Source organism: Nelumbo lutea, chromosome 2 (assembly GCF_056320005.1).
Source record: "Nelumbo lutea isolate HS-2025 chromosome 2, American lotus-T2T, whole genome shotgun sequence".
Taxonomy (NCBI): Eukaryota; Viridiplantae; Streptophyta; class Magnoliopsida; order Proteales; family Nelumbonaceae; genus Nelumbo; species Nelumbo lutea.
The window spans coordinates 67,651,715-67,674,289 of record NC_142685.1 but is presented as its reverse complement, the minus strand read 5'-3'; the positions used below and the strand labels follow the sequence as shown (position 1 = coordinate 67,674,289).

Here is a 22,575-nt window from a genome sequence, read left to right as displayed (position 1 = left end):
TTTGACTAAAGTCCAACCAGAACCCGCCTAAATTGCACCCCCTACCAATGATGGTGTTGGTGTAGTAGTGTTTTAGAAACCGGCCCAAAGGCCGAACTATTTTTACCTCTGGGTCACAGGTCACCCGTTCAACCATCCAGATTTGAATAGGTTAAACCGTGTCACATCAATGTCTATATATATAATACATATTTGATCAATAAATAATGTATAATTATATTTTAGGTATGATATATATTATTTTATATTTAATTTATGTTTTTAATTTTTTTTATGTATAAAAATATTAAAAATTGCGATTTGAGGCTAAAATGGGGTTTGGCTCCTTAGGACGTTTGCATATATAGTTAATATGCAACCCGCGACCCAGTGATTGGGTTGCTGGGTTGACAGTTTTGTTAACTTTTCAACAAATTTTGGGACAATGCCACATTATGCCAGGTTTTATAAGAATCAAACCCGAAAAATTGACTGGATGATGGTTTGACCGTCTGAGTCATCCATGGGTTAAAAACATTGTTGTGTAGAGCTGTAGATTAAGTGGTTCTTTTGGCGTCCCTCCCTTTGAGCAGATTCTTCATATTATGTAGGCAAATGGACCGTGCGTTCATCCCTTCTACCCTAACCCCATTTACCAGTTAATCAAGTCCTTTTTCTCATAAGTATTGCACATTATCCATTATAGGGAATTAAGGAGTGGGGATTAGGACTGGGTGCATGTGACTATGTGGAGTTCACATCTCCGCCCCACAATACATCTCCGCCGTGTATTACATCTCCTGATGATAGTACCACTTCCGATGTTCCCATGGCGACTCTTTGTGGGGCGGAGTCGACTATGTGAGGTTCAGCTGACCTGACCTTAGCAGGGAGAACCTGCAGTTATCTAGGTTCCACAGACTGAGTGGCTTTTTTTTAACCCTCCCTCACACATCAAAAAATACCAATACAATTAAAAAGACTGTTACTATGAATTACATTGAAGGATGAGCGAGCTAGATAGCCCAAACTTTGCAAGCCAATTGCAGCCCAGTTAGCCTTCTCTGAAAACATGATCATAGCAAACTGTTAATCTGCTTCTTCTACAAACCTCAAAGCATTCCTTATGAGCTTCTTTTGTTATTGAACTGCTCCGGCACTACCTTATGAGCTTCTAAAGCCGCCTAAGTCTCTATTAGATTAATCGATTCAGAACCGATTTCCCTGTAAACCACAAATTGAAATTTACCTTGATAATCTCTTGCACTTTTCATCTCTTTCGGCCAAAAATATGGCGCTCTGTTGAATCTTGTTGATGGTTTGCTCCATCATTTCACGTCGATGCACCAAATACCAAAAAAAATCATCTTCGTAAAAACAGCTCAATTAATGCTTCTAGTCTCCTAAGTTGCTATAAATGCTCTCATTGGAGAGGCCTAAAGAAAAGCGGCTTGTCCTACATTAGAAAATTACTAAATTTGTTTTGAGCTTTTAAATATGAGCTTATTTACACTCTTTAAAAATATAAGAAGAGAGTATAGAGGTTTGCTACCACAAAATGTGCATGCGCGTGTGTGCATCATAATGAGGTGCACTTTGCTTGCACCCGTGTGGTTTGTGAAGAGAGGCTTTGACTTTTGATATGAGGTTGACCGTTGATGTTTCAAGTAGGAATGGCAACGGGGCAGGGATTACATTCCCCATCCCCGACCCCGGCCCCCAAATCACCCCCCATACCCTTCTCCGATCCTTGGCAGGGAAAGGATTACCCCCTCCATCCCCACCCTGACGCGGATGAATTCCCCCGTTGGAGACCCGAATCCCCAACGAACTGGAGTATATCAGAGAGAGGGGACCATTGCGAGAGTTGAAGTCGGCAACGAGAGAGAAAGTCCGACGGGCAACGACGACGGTGGTCGGCAACGGTAGACGAAGGTTGAAGGACTAAACCCAATCGGGGATTCAAGAATCACCCTGACCTTGCCAAAGTACCCCCATACTCGACCCTGTCGGGTCAGGGAGCCCGAGTACCCGTCGAGGATGGGGAAAATTGCCACCCCTAGTTTCAAGCAAATAAAAACAAATTTTTTGAAAGTCACTCTTGTCTCTATCTTCTACTACTTCACAACATGCTTTTTTTTGAAAATTCTTCAACTTTACTCGATATAGATTCTCACTCAAGGCTCTATTATATCATAGAAATAGATTTGCCTGTAATCTGTAGAGATAGTTGATAAGTTGTTAGTGTTTGTGGGGTTCTAACCCCACATTTTATACCTGCTGTTTATTTTATTTTTTATTTAGAATAATTAGGCCGACTGGGCCTTGTTTGTCTTTCTTTCATTTGTTTTAAGTAAGGGTATTATAATAATTAGTCATTGTAATAGATCACAATATAACTACATCTTAGTGGGTGGCTAGAAACATATTCAGCCGAACCCTTTCTTTCCTACTTCTTTTCTTCCTCTCTCCCTTTCCTCTTCTATTCGTGACCCTTCTTTCTCTTTCTTTTGTACCATTTTAAATCAGAAAACAATTATTTGCTGGTTTAATTTATTCAAGTTAATCCAATAGCAAACTCAATAAAACTAAATGAGGGCAAATAACATTCTAAAAACAATGCCTTTAAACATGTCTCAAAACTTCTCCTCCAAGTTTTCGTGACTCTATATCCCAATACTATCCACTCCAATCTCTTCGCCTCAAAGCAACTAAACCAGTAGTGCAGCCACACCCATGACCAATGACTAATTGACTGATGTCCATGGAGGCCAATGGGATACATTTGACCTAATTATTGTGAAAAGCAACACAACCAAACTATCCAAAAGTACAAAAACTGACAGATAAAGAGGGGAAATAAGTGATGGGTTCTGCTCCTCACAAATGGGCATCTCCCCGTGCATTGGGAATATTTCCCATAAATAATAATAAATAAGTAAAAGAGATGTTCCTTAATACATGATAGGATGTGCGTGTAAAGCGTCTGTGAGGCGCCAGGTGTGAAGAGTAGCTCGGGAAACAATGGACGGTAATGGTTGTCCTTTGCCCGCCACCGTCACCGCCTGCAGAGCATAAAGAAGCCCGGATAAAAGTCCATATATATTTATTAGTCTGGTCGTTATTGGGTGGACAACGTACATGGGCTGGGCTGTACTTACGAAACCTATTGATTTGGTTGCCACCATAAATAGTAGCACGGAATTGATTTCTTGGCGCTGACGACTCACGCCTACCAAAATGCCATGATTGAATTGCTTCTGTGCGTGCTCAGACTTATTTAACAGAGAGATTTTCTCTACGTGTTATGGCAATTTCTGACCCAATTGACAGCCCATTTGGCCCTGGTCCAAGTTTAAGAGGGTAATTAGGTGATGGGTATCCATTTTGTGCCTCTTCCGTTCCTTATTGTCCCACAGCCCAAACTCTTCTGTTTCGTTTTGTACTTGTGTGACTATAAAACCGAGATAAGGTGCCATTAGACACCACATCAGTACAATGCCAATAAATGTCTATCTGTTTTGAAAAACTTTTAAACGAAACTTTCTGAAATGGGAGAGGTACACAAAAACTAAAATTTGCTTTTACAAATTTCAATACACACAAATGCAATTAATAAGGCATTTGTTGATAGAGTGCCTATGTGGCACTATCAATAAACACTGAATAAATGTAAGTGAAACCAAACATATACTATGTTTTCATGAAGTGAGAGACTTCATCTCTTCTTCTCTATACCAGTTGCCTCTAACCAAATCGGTTTCATATCTTTGTTGGACATTTGAAATCAAAAAGAAAAAGGGTAAAATACAAAAACTTACACAATCATAAAAACTTCTCTTATAGTTTCATTTTAATAAATATCTCTTTTGAACTTTTGAGAAATTCAACAAAAACCTCCCTTCCATTATCCTTCAAAATGGAAAACTTTAGACTGATGCATCAGTTTTTTTCCAAATATTCATTCTACTCTTTTATAAATTATTTTACATACAAAATTATTAAAATAACTCCGTTTTAACTTAAGATGATCATCTCAGTAATTTTAAATACAAAATTAGTGAAATATGTATTTTTGTTGAGTTAAAATGGGATTATTTCAATAAATTTGTATGTAAAGAAAAAAGGGAAAAAAGAGACTAGAACGAATCAGACCCATTTGTTGGATCAGAAGTAAACCAGTTCCTCATTGGGTATGAACATGTTAGATCGAATTGGAGTCAATTGATTCTGTCCATTATCCCTATGTATTGGACGAGAAAGGATTAGCTGAATGTGATGGCTGTTCAGCGGGCTGTGGAACCAATGATAGTGGTCCACACCAGTAATAAAATATATGGAATCCACACATTTGACAGGGCCCATGAATATATTACTGGCATGGAATGTTTTCGTTGGTTTCACAGTCCACTATGCGTTGCTACCCTTGGGACTCAGTTTGAGAAGAATATAAATACAAATATATGCAATGCAAAACCTTATATTTTATATTTCTAAACCTTGTATTGTGCTGTATCCATACATATTTATATTTGTACTCCCAAAATAAACCTAATCACCCAGTCTTTCATTCTTTCCCTTTGAAGATCCTTTAATAAGTCCAATTGGGCTAGATTATACCCGTATCCAACTAACTTTAATTTGGTCCGACAGGAATTTGGCCCACAAGATAATCCAACTCGAGCCCCAACGTATTGTATTTGTATACTTAACATATACTAGCAACGACCTGGTTCATGGGCCAGGCTTCAGGCCCGATTTTACACTGTTTTAGGTTTGGGTTTTAGCCCAGGCCCACTCAAATGTGGGAAGCCCACCTGAATTCCCCACAGGAACTTACAACAGCCATGCATTGATAACATCTACCACCATCATTTACGTAAGGTGTTTCCAATACACGACTGTACTGTATCATGTGGCCCTATGTACCTTACCCCTATTGGATACCAGAGGATCAGTTACCTGCATAACTAATACTCTCCTATAAGATAGTTAAACAGTTTACCGGTACCCACATACCAAAACCAACACTCACTTACCTGAACAAGCTATAATATAAGCTACGGCTGGATAATTTTACAAACTATAATATAAGCTACGACGATAGTACTTTTTACATTTTCTTATCAGTCCTGTATGGAAAGCAACGTGATATTCGTACAAGCTACGAAGACAACGCTTGTTACATTTTCTTATTAATCATCCACGCATGCTTGGGTTTTGTTTTTTCAGAGCACCTACATCATATAATTTACAAGTCATTCATAAAAATAAAAAAAAAGGAAAATTCCTGATTTACAAGTCATTCATAAAAATAATAAAAAAGGAAAATTCTCAAGTATTACCTTGTACTTTGGGCCTACTGCCACTTTGATTTTCGAACTTTAAAATGGGATAATTTAGTACTCAAATTTTCAAAACATGTTAATCCACTACATGTCGTTAACCAGCCCATTAATTAACCGTTATATAGAATTTGAAAAAGACACAAATGCCCTTCAAGTGTCATCTAATTTTCTTTATCAACCATCCAAACGTTGATAAAAAAATGAATAGTCCCAAATCCTTGCTTCTATTCAAGAAAAATGGAGTTGCCAAAATGCCCACTGAGATGTGGCTCCAACTTTTTTGAATAGAAGAGGAAAGAATTTGAAGCTATTCATTTTTTATCAATGTTTGGATGTTTGATAAAGATAATTAGATGACACTCAAAAGGCATTTGTCTTTCCAAATGCCACTTGACAGCTAATTAACGGGTTGCTAACAAGTACTGGATTGACACATTTTGAAAATTCAAATACTGAATTGACACGTTTTAAAGTTCGGGGACCAAAAGTGGCACTAGGCCAAAAGTACAGGATACTTATTGAGAATTTTCCCAAATAAAAAAGAAGAAGATATTTATGGTTATGTGATTTCTGCAATAACAATTTCATTATATTGATATAAGCTGCTTCTACTATCGTAATCTGGCGGTTTGGTGATGATTAAAAATGAGTGCATATGGCTTCCAATTTTTGTTTTAGTAATCTGATTACCAGCAGTATTATTAATTAAACACAGTTAACCTTGATTTGCAATATCTAACAATAATGTTTAGGAGATATTCATCTAAGAAAATGGGATATTGAACCCAACCTGACCATTATCTGTCTGAATTTTAATTCTGTTCCTCCATTTACTTCTACAGTAGTGCCTAATTTGACTTCACCAGCCAACCCAACCCTCAAAATTATTTCAGAGAAGCAACCAAATTTCAAATAAAAATCAATCATTGGTCACTGCTGCAAAATATCAGTTACTTCACAAAGAATCGTGACTAAGCCCCCTATCCACGAATGGATGCTCGAGGTACAGCAGGTAAACCGAGTTCATCTTCAGCCTGTAAAACGAATCTACAGTTTAACTAGGAAATATGATAGCAAATGAACACAAAACAAAGTAATACAAGGAAAAAATAAACGTAATGGCCTTCTTGGAACAACTACAACTACCTATACATAGTTCACTCTACTAACAGAGAATCGTGAAGATGCCGATTAATAAAGTGCCAACAAATTATAGAAAACATATACAAATAAGTAAGACATCCAATGTATGGATTTACATGTTCAATCACAAAATCTTAAGACGAGTTAAACCTTGCCAAATGCTTGCCTTTATAGCCATGATTACAACATTTGCTACCTTTTGAACTTTTTTCAAAAGTAAAATTAAAGTAACTAATGTTCCACTTGACAGTTGATATAAATAATTTGTTGAGTTCAGTAATACAAAATCACCACTTTTTTTCTTTCTATAATTTTGTAAACCAAGATGGCTATGATCCACCATGTTTTGAGGGAAAAGGGAATTTGAGGACTAGAATTATGATGTTCTAATCTGAGCTTCTCTTCAGTAGAAATGTGCAGAGAGAATGAAGAATGATCCAGAAAAAGAGAAAAAAAAAATTTCTCTTTAGGTGGGTTTATATTCTTGGTGTCTACAACCCCTCAATTTATCTTTAAGTGGGTATATAATAATATTCTCGCTGTCTACAACTCTGCCCTTCTCTTATGCGAACACGCAAAACCCAAGTTGTTGGTATTGTCTTCAAGATGTTTAGGTTCAACGCAAGGGCAAATTGTATTGTTTTTTTTTATGAATAAATTGTATTGTAATTTTATATTGCATTTTTAGTTTAGGGAAAATTTCTTAAACTACCCCTAAGGTTTAGGGAATTGACTAACTATGCTCCTACTGTTTCAGTATTGTCTTATAGTACCCCTACTGTTTTTGACAATTAAATAAATCTTCCTTATCATTAGTGGCCATTAATGGAAGAATTAAAAAGATTATTTTGCCCATCATTCTTCTTTAAATTTTCAAAATAAAACTTTTGACACCTTTCTTAGAATGTCGAGGCTTGACCTGCAATTTTCAAATTAGAGAGAAAATACGAGAAGTCAAAAACAAAGCGAAAAATGAAGATCTCTCCAAGATCTATCAGACACAGCATGGTTTCCAATTCAACCGGAAACTGTAAGGCGACTCTAGCATTGGAGCCTTCGATGGTCCTGAAATTCAGAAGGTGCCATCCGGACTGGTGAAGAAATTTGGATATGCTTATCTCTGCTGCTACGTATCTCTCAGATCTGCAAGAAATGCAGGTCTGAGATTTCAAAAGAAACCCCAGTTTCCGTCGACCTTTGACATTGTAGGCCTCTTCTCCGCCTGCTCCACCACGCAAGCCAACCCACCATCTCCTCCACTGTCCATCTCCCTTCCCCGTTGGAGATGCAACAGTCATAGCATGCAAGAAGATCTGCAACTGAAAGGAACCCTACCACGTCAAGAAGGTGTGGACATGCACACCTCACAGTTGGAGATGGAAATGTTAAGAATGGTAGGCCATGGATGGGGATGGCAATGGAGATGGAGATGAGGGAAGACGTGAGGGAGGGAGGAAGGAATGAAGATCTCCAGAGATTTCGTGGGGATCAGGTCTTTCAGACCCAGGAGCAAGATACCTCGGTGATCAGATCCCTTCTCAGACTATGAACCGTGGTGCCACGGGTTATTCCCAGTTTGAAGAGTGAGTTTAGAGGATGCAGGGCTCTGCTAACGATCCCAGTAGTAAAAGAACGGTGAGACAATGAGGGAAAATAACGAGGGAAGAAAAACGGGACTGAAGCCAACTTAGATTTTTGTCGGATTCATTAAGGATTAGGAGGAGAGCTCTGCTGCTACAACTCCCCTATTCTCTTCGATAGAGAGGAATTGCAGTGGCCTGACGGTGAACTGGAAAAGAAAGAACTCAGCTCTATTTTCTCTCTCTCTCTGTCCCCTTTGTTCTCCCTTTCTCTCTTTCTCCGTCCCCTTTGTTCTCTCCCTCACCCCTGTTTCATCACCGCAGCTAATGCCTCTGATTAGGACTTGGAGGGAGATCTTTGCTCCTGCTGACCATCTTTTCATTATCAGATCCTTTAATATACTTAGTTTCAAAATCGAAAACTGATAAAATAGCTTGCCATCTAGCAAAAATCTGTTTTGAAACCAAATTTTTAATATCTTTTTCAAGAATTTCGTTTGCAAATTTGCAATCAATCTGCAAAGTAAAATGCTGATTCATTAAATCTCCTTGAAAATTTGAGAGGCATAAAACAATAATTAACATTTCTTTTTCAACAGTGGAGTATTTTCTCTGGGTTTCATTCCAAGTGCCAGAGGTGAAATGGATGATTTCATCTCTTCCATTCCTATGTTGTTTTAGGATTATTTCACTGAATCAGCTTTAACAATCTTTGTTCAGTTTCAACAATATTTGGGATCTCTGGATAAGGGATATTGAGACATGGAAGAGTTTTCACCCTAGACTTTATTCTCCTCACTGTTTGAGTGAATTGCTCATCCCATTTAGGGGGACTTTTCTTTAGTCTCTTTTGAAGTAGATGGCGATCGTTGCTTAGGTCTTTATAGTAAGACTACCTAGAAATCGTTGGAGTTGGGTAATATACTCAAATGCTTCCAATGAGATTTCAATTATTGAAAGTATACTAATACATCATCTATATAAACTATGATGAATTGGGTGTAACGATTAAAGATTTCATTCATAATTTTTTGGAATTCAGAAGGAGCATTTTTTAATTTGAAGGCCACAACATTCCATTCATAATGCTCGAAAGGAACTATGAAGATTGTTTTATACTTGTCCTTCTCACTTATTTGGATTTGCCAGTAACCTGACTTGAGGTTGAACTTGGAGAATATTTCTACGTCATACAACCTATTTATTAGTTCTTGTTCATTAGAGATAGGATATCTGATTCATCTCAAGGCTTTGTTGAGTCGTTTATAATTAATCACTAGCCTTGATACTCCTCTTTCTATTTCAGCTATGTTTTCTACATAAAATGCTGGACAACTCCAAGGAGACTTACTTGGTCTAATTAGATCTTTAGCTAATAATTCTTGAATTTCCTTTTTGTAGATTTCTAGTAATCTACCATTCATCTGGATTGGTCTGGCTTTAGTGGGAATTCTTGTATCACTATATCCTTCACAAGGAAGATCTATCATATGCCTTTTTCTGTGCCAAAGTGCACAAGAAATTTCAGCGCATATTTCCTTTTCTAATTTTTTTTTAAACTTTTCTATTTCTAGTTGGGTTTTTGGCTCTTTTAAGGATTTAGCCAACTATTTTTCTTTTATTTCTAACTGTAATTCAGAGAAAAATTTCACTTTATTTTTTAAGTTTTCTTTTAGAGTATTTATTGCCGTTATTTTTGGCTTTTGGCAGAACTTGTAGGTGACCGCTATTTCACCTATGGTGGCGGTAATTCCTGCAAAATCTATTTGGCAGGGAAGAATTGACAGTAGGAAGGGTGTTCCTAATATAACGTAGTCTTTAGGCAGGTTCCTTGATTGCAAATATGGCTGGGCAATAGGGATTTTGTATTTAATCCCCGGTTTTCTTCCATCAACAGCATTCACTTGCTGGGAAGTTTTCTAAAAATATTTAGAAGGTACAATTCCTTCTCTAATATAGTTTATATCTGCACCTGAATCAATTAGGGCTATTAATGAGAAACTAAAATCTTTAATTTTAATTGTAACTTTTGAGTACCATTTTTGGTACTTGACTTCTTCGATTGAATATACAAATTCTTCATCATCTCCTACAAATTCAACAGGTTCTACATTTCCTATTTCGGAAGACCTATTAGATCCTTCTTGGTATACTGAATCTTTATAAGATTCTAATATTTTGATTCTCATCTTTAGAGATCTAACTTCATTTTTTAAGATTATTGACCTCTTGCTTTAGATCTGATAAGGTAGGTGCCCGAGAAGAGGTTCCTAGGGCTTTCTTCATAATTTCACTGTATAAAATTATATCTTCTTTTTTAAGGAAAACTTTTTTAGATTTTTGTTTTTTATCCTTTTCTTTATGGTTCTGTATTGCCATCAGTAGATGTTTTCTCCTAATTTCCTCATCAAGAATATCTTCTAATATTTGCAATAGATGTTCTTCATTTAATGATAGCATATTGATGCTATTTAAATCTTCTTTTGTACTTATCTCGTATTTACAAGTACAGAGCCCCTGGTTGTTACAACATACTTCCAAAGAGAGAGAGATTTCTCTTTCTCTTTCAACTTCAGAGGCGGCTTCTTCAACTACATTTAATTCATCAATCCTCTTTGGGTTTTTAAAACATTTATTAGCAAAATGTCCCTTTTCCTGCATTTAAAGCAGGTGGTAGTTTTATAATTTTTGTTATTAGAAAATTTTGATTTTCTTTATTTATACTCATACTTCTTTTTATGAAATTTAGGTTTTCTTCTTTTATGTATTGGTTTAGCACTTGTAAGCTCAGGACTTACTCCAAACTGGTAACAGAAATCTCCTAACTCTCTTTTAGAATTTGTTTTTTCTCTTTTAATTTGCCTTTTTAGGCGTAAGTCATTACATAGGTCTAAACCTACTTGTTGGACAATTAGAACTAAATACCCAAATGTATAGCTGCGGTATAACAATCTTCCCCCACCTAAATTTCTCAAGTGGTTTCTTGCCTTTTCAGAAAACAACGGGGGAAGGCCTGAAATAAATTGTTCTTTCCAATAGGCTTGTCTTGAATTAGTTAGCCTATGGACTTTGGACAAGAAGACATCTTTATACCATCTAAAATCAGATAGTGTTTTGCACTTCAAGTTTATAAGTTGTTCACTTATTCTTTCTAACATATCAACAGAATTTCCTATGAAATGATTTAGTATATTTAATACTAAGGCAGTAACCGCATCTTGCATTTAGTTGGCCTTGACTTAAGACCACTTCTCCATCTTCATCTCTTTTTACTAAATTAAGGATGAACTCTTTTTCTTCTATGGTAAGATAATTTTCCCACCATCCTTTGAGTTGCATTGGCATATAGTGTCATTCGATGGATTAGTTCATGAACTTGATATTTGGATAATACATCCAAATTCCATTCATAGAACGTATTTCCATCATAACTTACCTGAGGTCTTACGAGTTCCTCGAACAGTACAAGGGTATGCCTAGGGTAATAAGTCATTTTTATGAGAGCTTATTCAGTTCTATTGAGGGTGCATCAGATTTTTCTATTTTTGATTTTGTTTCAATTTCTAATTCCTCACTTAATAAATCTATGGAGTAGCAGATATTTTTTCTTCTTCTTTTAATTTTTTAGAGGATGTCATTGAAGATTCTCCCTTTTCCCAGTGGGAACTGTGGAATGAGATCATCTTTGTTGCTAAATCCTTGTAGCTCAATTTGGACAAGTCTAGCACATTTCGCTTGATTTTCATGTCTCGAGGAAAGTTTTACCATCTCCATCGCTTTTTCTTTTTTAATTATTGTTGTTTTCTGATTAGAAATTTCCAGTGAACTCAATAGGATTTCAATTCGATTTGTTTATTTTCCTAAGACATTCAGGCAAATGTTAATATAGTTATTTTATTCTATTACTTGGGAACAATGTTCTGGTATTACCTTCTCATCTTCTTTTATTATAGAAGAATTCTTTATTGGCTGGCTATCAGCTAATCTTTCCCTATTTTAATTGCTTCTAAAAGAGGATGTACTGATTCTACAATTTTACTTATAGAAGCAGTCTTCCATGCTTTAGAAAGTTTATTTGTTACACATACATCTAATTCTTCTTTGGGGATTTTATATTTTTAAATTGTTTTTGCTGTATAAACCAATTCCAAGAAGGAATATTTTCCTTAGCTTCTATCACATCTTGGTACCAGAGTTCTTTAACACGATCTCTCTCTAATTTAGAGAATTTTTCAAAGAACCATTTCTTTCTTATTGATTGGGAATTAAAGTCTAGCCTAATAAGGTCTTTATCTATTTGGAATTCTTCCTCAATTTCTAAAAGATTAATCTCAAAGTCTACCTCTGTTGGTACGTAGGACTTTACAGAGGGGATTTGATTTTGGGCTGTGTGATAAGCCGAGATGGTGCATCAACCATTGGTGTTTCATATGTAGCATATATTATACTTGGAGGGGGGTGAGGTGGTTTTGTTAGATCCACCAACCTTCTAGAATAAGAAGATCTTACTTTTAATGGTTCTATACATGAAGGTCTCAATGAAGCTGAGGCTGTTTAAACTGTAGCTCTACAGATCCATCTTGCTCACTAAATACCAAAGCTAATTTAGTGGATTCTATGGGTCTAGGAGGCTTAGAATTGACTATTAGCCACCTGTCTAGCAACTTTATATCTTAACACATAATTTGTCTAGGAATCGTGACATTATTCCTAGCATTTGTTTGGAACAAAGTTGTCATTCCTCTTGTTCCTATTATCCTAGTATTAGGGCAAATGGTGTTTATGGTCTTGAAGTAAATTTTGTAAACTAATGCTACATTTTTTTATCCTGGTTTCATTTCGTAACCCTGGGTTTGCAGCCTCAAGGTTAAGGCTTCCTGCATTCCGGGGTCCGTTAGAGACACTATGAAATTAGGGAAGGCATTGAAATATATGGGTCCCTAACTAAGGCTACCCTCAACTACTCCTATTAAGGAATCACTGAATTTATTATGTCTAGAATGGAGTGGGGCTTGGATCAATGGATGAACGGCTCAATGGATCAATGGCTCTGATACCAAATGGAGTGGAGAGTGAGCAATAATGATTGGGTAATAATTGAGAATGATTGAGGGCTTTGATAATTGAAGGCTTATAGTAACAATGTAGTATAATAACCAGACTGAGGGAGGTAATATGTTATGCATGAAAACAGCAAAACAATATAATTTGATTTCTTATTACAGAAAGAACATACTAGGATTATAAGAAAACGAAGTTTACAGAAACATTCAACTTACAAAGCGAAAAGCATTTTGGAAGCACAATGGAAATACAACTTAACAATTACACTCGTCAAACCTCACAAGAACTTTCACTCAGATGAAATACACTCAAACAAGAAAATGCTCACAAAACACTAAAAACACAAGACTACTCAGAAGGAAAACACCCTTAGAATGCAATTCTCAGCCATATCCATGGGATGAGAAGACGATCCTTATTTATAGGCAAGAGATATGTTTCGAGAAGTCTCTTTCAGATTCGATCTTATCTTGAAGGCATCTTTAATTGAGATGCTTGTCTTTTCTGCTTTTGTCCTTTTAGATAGGGTGATGAGCTGGAGATGCTTCTTTATTTCTTTACTATGGGAAGATGCTTCTTTATCTTTGACTTTTGAGGTGGTGAATCTTACTGTTGAAGATAAGGGAAAACCTTTTTAAAGTAGACAGATGTCTATCAACGGTGAGATTCCTTTATAATTAAGGCCTTAATGGGGGTTGAGGGACCGAATGCTTTCGGTCTCGATGGCCTTAGAGATTCCCTTGCTTTTTTCTGCGAACTGAAGGGGCATCTCTTCGAGCTCGATGGGGTCTAGATCAAGAAACTTGGATCTGAGCTTTTTTTTATAAGATTCGAATAGCACCTGAAATACCTCTTCTATTGGTTTTACTGTTGATGTAAGATCGGATTTATCCCACCATTTTATTTCCATAAATCTTTCATAGGCTAGGGGCATCCATGAAACATCTAGATGATAGCTCCACTTTAGAATTCAAGGGAGATGGTAGGTTTTGAAGAACTCAAATTGTTTTACATGTTCGTGTTCCAAATAGCTTCTTCCTTGGCCGAATTTAAAGTGTTTGTCTAATAATTTTTGTTTGGGAAAAATATCATGTGAAGCTCCCCAAGTGGTCCACCAAACATATACCCATTCTGGATATGGGCCCTAGAATTCTTCAGAGAACTGAATGAACCACGAATGCCTGAATATAGAATTCTGAATTAAGAATACCCTATGCTAGGCATCTAGATAATCCCAATAGTTAAATGCTCTGGGTCCTCGGTTACCTTGGTAATGAATCGGGGCTTACTAATTTCACCCCATGATTCCTTGGTCATAAATTTGACTATTAGCTTGGAATAAGCTATCTCTGATACTGGAATCCCGATAATAATGTTGGATTCTAGAGGATCCTATATGAAGGAAGACTTCTTCATAGTACCTTTGGTCTTTGCTTGATCCACAGACCGTGAAATGATGACCTAAATATTCAGAGGCGACATGCTAGAGGGCTCCTTCGAGGTTGGCAAGAGAAGCTACCATTGATGCTTCTGCTTGGCTTATAGTTACCACATGATCTGTTGAATTTGTTATGTATTGGCTCAAATTAGCCTCATTGATTGCCAGAGAGGGTTCCCCAATTAAGGGAGAAATACTGGGGGACTGATTAGTCCTAGAAGAATTTGAGCCAAACTGATAAGTTTGGGGGCATTAGTCCTTCTTTGGTGCCTCTGATTAGGACTTTGGGGGGAGATCTTTGCAGCAGCGGCAGACCCTCTAACTCTCTCACGTTGTTGAACACCCCCTAAGTGAAGAGAGGATGCATCCCTATCAGTGGCTGTCCAAAGGAATACATCTCTCATATTTCCAGAAGCTGAATTTCCTAGAACAACTTGCCCAAAGAGCATACCTATGGTGTGTTCTCTAGAAACCAGTTGGAGGATTCAAGTGTCTCAGTCATTTGGGGAAATCCAATCCACCTAGAGATGAACTGAAGTGTTTGCATGACTTGTAGCATTAGATAGTACTCTTAATTTAGATCATTTAAAAGCAAGAGGTTTTCAACTTTCAAGCATTTGTCTAATGTGTAAGAATCAAGAGGGAAATGTTAGAACCTATTAATTAATTGTAGCTAGGTGGAATTCATGAGGCTAAGTTTGGAAGGAGTACAAATACAAATATGTATAGTGCAAATACAAGGTTTAGAAATACAATATACATGGTTTTGCATTGTACATATTTGTATTTGTACTCTTCCCAAACTGAGCCCAAGGGATTTCTTCTTTGAAACCTTTAATATACAGAAACCTATTCCATCAGATCCAATGTGGATATTTTCAGGGTGACCAAGGATTGGACACAGTAGCAAGGCCAAGAGTTTGTGAGGTGTTGCAATTAGTTGTTTTCTGGTACATTTGGAAAGAATAAAATAATAATTGAGTTTTTGAAGATAAATATTGTTAAAGAAGTTAATTGATGATATTTGGTTCCTTTTTGCTGAATGATTTCTTTCTCATCAAGAATTCAAAGATGTTCAAAGGGAAGGCCTGTTGCTTTCTTTGAATTTAGATTTTGGGAAGGATTTAACTGTTAATGCCTTTTCAGGAGGTTTAACAGATTGTATTTTGCTTTGGTTTGTTTTTTCCTTGCGTGTGTCTGGTGAAATCTCATTACAATTGTATTGTATCTTTTTTTCCTATTAATGAAAATGGATTTTTTTAGTACCAAAAAAATTGAACCACATGGCAACAACAAAAAACCGTAGTGATGTTTTGAGGGCAAGACTCAAAGGCTAGCAATAACCCAAACAAGATTCTGGACACAACTAATGGAAGCATGGGCAACTGAAATGGACTGATCTCAAGTAACCAAGAGGGGATCCTCCAGACCCAATGCCAACTTGTGGTATCATATAAATGAGTGGCTGAGACCAAGTAATCATATAATAAGGGGAAGAATGCATAGATGGCAACAAAGATGTTCAAAATTCAAATTTTTAAAGGGAACCTACACACAAGTAACATACAACAGGGAAAAAGACTCAATAGAGCAGATTTTCTAGAGATGCAGGTTATGTGGTGGGTCAATTCAGTATGTGACCTACTGAAAAAGACATGTGATACAATAGATGGAAAAATGGTAAGGAGATCCTCATCCTCAACCTCTTCTTTTTTTATCAGTTCGTCCTCAACCTCTTTTTTTTATCAGTACCTCAACCTCTTGACATAACCCCACTACTCATGATGATTCTTCAAGTGTCCCACCCACCCCTTCCTAACCCCCACTGAAATCTTGGTGGAAATCCCTAAAAACTTGATCTAGGCAAGATCCATTTTCTGCTTTCTACTTACCTCATAGGGCTGCAAATGGGTTGAATCAAATTTCAATAGGGGTACATCTGATTTCAATTCAATAAGAAAATGATCATATCCGAATTCGATTCAAATCCATCAGATATATCACTTGCCCCCTTCAAATCCCACAGATATCTTATTCAATTTCAATACAATTCAACTATGGAGAGTTATAAGGTGATGAAAAAACAAGTTAACCAACAGATTTCTAATGCTTCTTCTAGCCATAGGCTATACTGGTTAGAAATTAATAGCTCAAAAAACTCAGCCCTGTTAAAGTGAAGGGGGAAGAAAAATCAAAGTCAAAAGTTTACCTGGTTTCAATGCTTCTACAAGCACTCAAGCGGTAGGTCAAATCTTGCTATGGTCCTTCGGTCTTTTCAATGCTCTCAACCAATTCTCGTTATCCATAGAGTGGGTGCTCTGCTCTTTGTTTTCAGTGCTTGAAGCTTGCATAGTGAAGTTACAGTATTCAAATAGAAAATGATATCAATGCTTCTCAAGCAAACTATACTTGGCCTTGCACCCACTTCAATGCTTTCTGTTGTATACAAGAAGGAAAACTCCAGATTCCTTTTAGTACATTTTTCTGACTCTCCACTTACTGTTGCCACTAAAGTGAGTGTCTTATGGACACCTCAATTGTCTGAAATCAACACACATTTTCCACTTTTGAACAATGGGTTCTCTAATTACTGTCAACGGTAGCATTATTGGGTGGCCCAATAACAGCATCAAGAAGTGACCCACCGGTGTCAAGTAGCAGAGGCAGATCAGCACTTAACCATGATAGTCAGCAGACAGTAGGAGTGGTGGCCTGTACTGACTAGAGATGACAGGCTACAAGCTACAGTGGTCAACAGACAGTGGGTAAGGGGGTATTGGGGTTTACTGCTTTAGATATATCTTTGAAAAAATTCCTCTAAAAGTCCAGATAAGGTTAAATCTTCAAAGGGCATCTCTGTCTATGTACAATCTACTAAAGATTTTTATAAAAGTATATTAAAACATTATATATTATAAATATAATTAAAACCGAATTCAGATCATAACAGATCGAATCAGGAGTATATCCCAATTCGATCCAGTAACTAAGTGGACTCAATTCCTAGATTTGAATTCAATTTGTTAAGAGTTATCAAACATTCAAATCCGATATAAACGGATTGGATCTAAATTGAATCAGATCAATATCCGATCCATTTGCAGCCTATTGCCTCATCACCCTGAAATGATCTTACTCCAGTTCCAAGATGGCAAATCTCTGCCTTAAAATGTAAGGAAAACCACGTTGAAACCATTTCGTCTCAGATAGCATCCAAAGAGGCTATAAAAGGAACAAGAAAGCTTTGCTTCTCTTGGTATTGGAGGCTTTTGAAAATGAGAAAATGCATCTGAAGGTCATGGAGTATTCAATGTCAGTAGCTAGTGTTCCCCAGAAACTCCAAGGATAACAAAGGAGTATTAACAGTAAAAAAAACATCTATTTTTTCTTTTTGTTTTGTGGGAACAGGCTAAAATAAGAAAAATATGGATTTTTTCCTTCATGTATTTTAGCAATTAAAATAAGAATACCTATGTAAGAAGTTAATCACAAATTTACCTGGGCCCTGACAGGTGGCACTGCTGCATGTCCGGATGGTGCTGAAGGCAAGTTGAGTTCCTCTTCCATATCATGTTCCCTGTCAGGTTGAAGGTAACTGGGAACCCCATCTGACTCTGTCTCCATTCCCATGTCAGCTTCCAAGGCATCAAGCTCTGATTTCGCCACAAGCAAAAAAGAAAATAAAGGAGTGAATCATTTCTAATGTTAACATAATTCTCTGCTTATCCAAAGGAGAGCACAAAGAGAAATCCATCAACCTCTAATGTAAAAACAAGACCATGAGGCACAAGATTAATAGTAACTCACCACCCATGAGTTCTTCCTCATCAATATCATCAGGTACATTGTAGCTTCTACCAAGAGACTCTTGAATTTCACCACTTGTTTCCATCAGATCCATCATCTCATCTTGCATGCTCTAACATTGTAGGAATCAGCTGGCCAGTTTTAGGTAGAAAATAGTTAAGATGAAAACCAAAGTCAGGATATGCGTACTTCTATATCTTGAATTTTCACAGTCTTCATCATTCCTTTCAACTCCTTGTTTGCAGATTTTAAAGCTGAGACCTGAGTGGCAGTACAACATTTACCATGTCATAAGCTCCAGTGAAAAGCTACGGTACCATATCATAAAACTCATATTAATCAAATAAAGGTTGCTGATTTGGGCACATACTCCATTTTCAATAAATTCAGTACACCCTCAATGTAAAACTAGAAAACAACCCAATTTATGATGATGAAAATGAATAAACAGGAAAACTTTAGATTATTAATAGGGCAGGTGCTCTGCTCAGCAAAAACAGGATGTGCCCCCAAAAACCCCTAAATACATGTTTGTCCTGTATCCCAACAAAGAGCTTGTTATACACATGGATGACATACCGACAACCATGACTCCTACCAATATCCAATAGTACCTCAAAAAGAGCACTTTAAGAAAATTAGAAAAAAAAAATGTAGAATCAGAGAAGCATTTTAGTAGATACAGTTTGTTGGGCATCTTTGATTCCCTCAGCAGCAAAAGCAACTTGATCAAGATTGAATGTCTGGTTGTAAAGCATATCACGCTGTCCTTCATACCTGACCAGCAGCTAGGTTAGGTGAACAAAATACTGCAGAAAGAAGACAAACAAGTACAGTCATAGCCAATAGTGGGTTCTCAGGGAGAAACTACTGTAGTACCATATCTATTGTTAGCTTGTGGGCCCTTAAAATCATTTCTCACTACTTCAAACCATGTAATTTTTGTCCTACCTTAGCTCCTCTAGCCCCCTTTAAATTGTAATATATCACTTCTTAATAGTTGTAGATAGGGGTGTCAACTGTATCTAAAAACCCAATTTCAAATTCAAGATTTGACATAATCAAATTGAATTTGGATAATTTGAATATCATAATTGGTCAAGTTCAAACATTCTATTCATACCATTTAACTAATTCAATCGAATTCAGACATGACCTGATTCAATTCGATAAACATCCAAATCTGACCAATTATATAATTCATATATAAAATATTTAAGTTATATAAAGAATTTACATATTTACATACTCTATATAAATAAAATATTTATATTGTGTGTGTGTATATATATATATATCGGTCGAACTTGAATCAAATCAAATATTCAAATATTTAATTGAATTCAAATTCAAATATTATTTTCAATATCCATCGGATATTGAATCATATTTGGATATCGAATTTTCTAATCAAATTGAAATTTGGATATTGCTTCATTCTATTCGAATTTGATCCATTTACACCACTTGTAAATGGATCATCTTAGTCTACTTTTCCTCATTTTATCACCTATTGGAGCTACTCCTAAGTTCTTTTAAAAAAGTTCATTTTTGACCCTATCCTTTCCACTTTTCCCACTCAGCCATCTCCCATGTCCTTTTTGGTCTGATCTTAGCTCTTCTAGCTCCTTCAAATGGTTCCATTCTCTCATTTTATCATGTATTGCAGGCTGCACCCACTCTTAGGGTTTTTTTTTTGATAAATTAAAAAAAAAAAGAATAGTAATAATTTCGTTTCTAACCAAAACTTTCCTGGTCCCCATTTTTCGAATTTTTCTTTGTAATTAACATTCTTCTATTGTGTTGTACTGCCATTCAGATAATAAAATCTATAAAATTTTATCTTCGCCATATTATAATTCTTTTAGCATATTATAATAAGCATTCTTTATCATAATGTTGTTTTGTAACCAAATCATCTTAGACTTTAGCTTTTCTACTTTTTTCTTTTGTAATTAGCATTTTTATCATAATCAATAAAACTCCACCTTTACCTACCAAAAAACAACACAAGATTACAGAAGAGAAAACAATAATCAAAACTTGGCTCTTTCATTTTATTTTTCTAAAGCCTATGCATTTCAATCGAACAACTAAGCCTACACAACTGACAATAATTAAGATTTGCATGAATGCAGCTGCAATCAGATTAAAATAGCATAAAAATGAGCCCTTACATTCGCTTTTGCTTAAGAACCCTCATTGCCCGAGCTTTTATAGCATCTTGAGCAGGACCAGGTCGCGTTTTCTTGATCTGCTCTTTGTATCTACTAAGTTCAGCATCAAGTTTTTTTATCTTCTCGTCCACAGTTTCACCTCTTTTATTAATCTAGAGAACAGTTTAGACATCAGTCTAGTATAAAATACAAGAGTGATCTGAATTTAGGAAAATGATAGTAAGATTTGAGCAAAATGTCATCAAAGCAAAGAATATGGAGAAAGCCATATCCAATAGGGTTAGAAGTACAAAATCCTCAAGATGATCAACCAAACAGAATCAGAACTCAGTCAAATCAGAAAGTAAGCATAGTGGCAGATTTTTAGACACAACATGAGAGGATAAAAGGAAAACACGGAAGAAAGAGTGCCTGCATTACAACATTGACAACCAAAAATAAGATAGCAAAGCCAAGAAATTCAAGGAAATGAAATGCAATTTACTGCAAGTTTTATCCAGTAAGAATCAATGCAGATTGCATCAACATTAGCACAAGTTCATCAAAAAATACCAGTCTCATTCTAGATCAGAAAACAGGAAAAAAAGTGGAACCTTGCAATTTTAAAGAAGAAAGAAAAAACCGAAAACCCAACAAGAGTAAGTTAATTTTTTCAGTTGAATATGGGAAAAGCACACAAAAGGATTAACAATAACAACAAACTAGAGAAACAATAACGAACTATTTAAAAGCAAGAAATCTGATAATCGTGGGGAAAACAGATATCGAAAAGCGTACCTTATCAGTGGCATCTTGTATAGAAGGAGGGGGCTCTTTCTCCTTCTTAACACCAAAAACCCTCTTCATTTTCTTTTCGTTTCTCTTCTCGATCTTCAATCAATGAAGATTCCTAGGGTTTCAAAGCAGTGACGTACCGACGCCCAGACTTCAGAATCAAACTGAAATTGTTCAGAGAAAGATGGTAGAGAACCCAAAAGTGCTTCGCGCGCCAGATTGATGTCCCCTTGCTTTTGTTTTTTACTTTCATAATGCTATCACGGCTTCAGTCAGAGCAAAGATTCGAACAGCCTTTATAGCCTTACATCGGAAATATCTCCTATTTCTATGCTTTATTTCATGGGAAGATATTCCCAATGGATTTTCTCTGACTGAAGCCTGTTTCGCTATCACGGCCATGGCACAAAACAGATACAAACATCCCTTTAGCCTCTTTTATATAACGTCAGAGAGGAACAAGGCATGTGGGGCTAGCATTTTCCGTTCTAAGTGCCCATCTAGGAGGGCAGTGATGTAGTGGTTTGGGACCTTCGAACCCCACAACGAGAAAGTTGAGAAGCTATATTTGGTGAAAGGGTACGAATACCAACAAAACGTTCCCAACATTGTCCCAACACCCATTCTGTCACACATTAGGAGCATTTTCCTTGTCATTCGAGTTCCTATCAACACCCCACTAGGGGCCATAATACATCCCAATCATGTATTGAGAACATCTCTTGATGATGTCTCATCATTTTCTATACTTATCGGAAAATGTTCCCAATGCACTCTTGGGATCAATATACAATGAGGCATAGTAGGACGCCCCCTTGTTGGGTGCTGATGTAAACTCTTGTCATTTTCTTGGAACAATGTTTTCAATGTGTGGTTGGAATTAGACATATTCATGGTCGGGTAGTCCAATGACCTGGATTGGACCGGCCCGGTTGGGTTTGGTCATGTAATTAGGCTCGTGGACCTGATCTCGGGCCTAACATAGTAAGCCCGACTATGTTACGGGTCGGGCTCGAGATTTGTCAAAAAAGCCCGACCCGAGTTTGGCTCGGCCTGACTCAACATTATATATTTTATAAAATACATAATATGTATTTTATATGTTATATAAAATATATAAATAATATAATATTTTATTAATATATTTATTTATATATAATTTAATATATACATTTTTTTTATTTTTTTTCCTTATAATTTCTCTCTCACTCTCTCTTTCTCTCTCTATTCAGCCATTTCAGTAGTAGTAACAACATGGGATAAAT

At 36.4% G+C, this 22,575-nt stretch overlaps 1 protein-coding gene across 2 annotated transcripts; it reads right to left on the bottom strand.

Moving 5' to 3' along the window:
- Window positions 1-5,993: 5,993 nt before the first annotated feature.
- On the bottom strand, window positions 5,994-21,800 carry LOC148871344 (vacuolar protein sorting-associated protein 60.2-like). 2 transcript variants are annotated; one of them, XR_016107128.1, is made up of 8 exons: window positions 21,314-21,800; window positions 20,537-20,688; window positions 19,043-19,136; window positions 18,549-18,620; window positions 18,360-18,471; window positions 18,051-18,205; window positions 16,762-17,294; window positions 5,994-6,361 (listed from the first exon to the last, which is right to left on the bottom strand). XR_016107128.1 is itself a non-coding variant. In XM_088969291.1 (7 exons), the coding sequence occupies exons 1-7, from the start codon at window positions 21,380-21,382 to the stop codon at window positions 6,308-6,310; spliced, it is 708 nt and encodes a 235-aa protein (XP_088825417.1). In that variant the 5' UTR covers window positions 21,383-21,800; the 3' UTR covers window positions 5,994-6,307. The 2 variants fall into 2 exon arrangements, 1 of the variants encoding a protein (XP_088825417.1); XM_088969291.1 differs by lacking the exon at window positions 16,762-17,294.
- Between the last annotated feature and the right edge of the window lie 775 nt (window positions 21,801-22,575).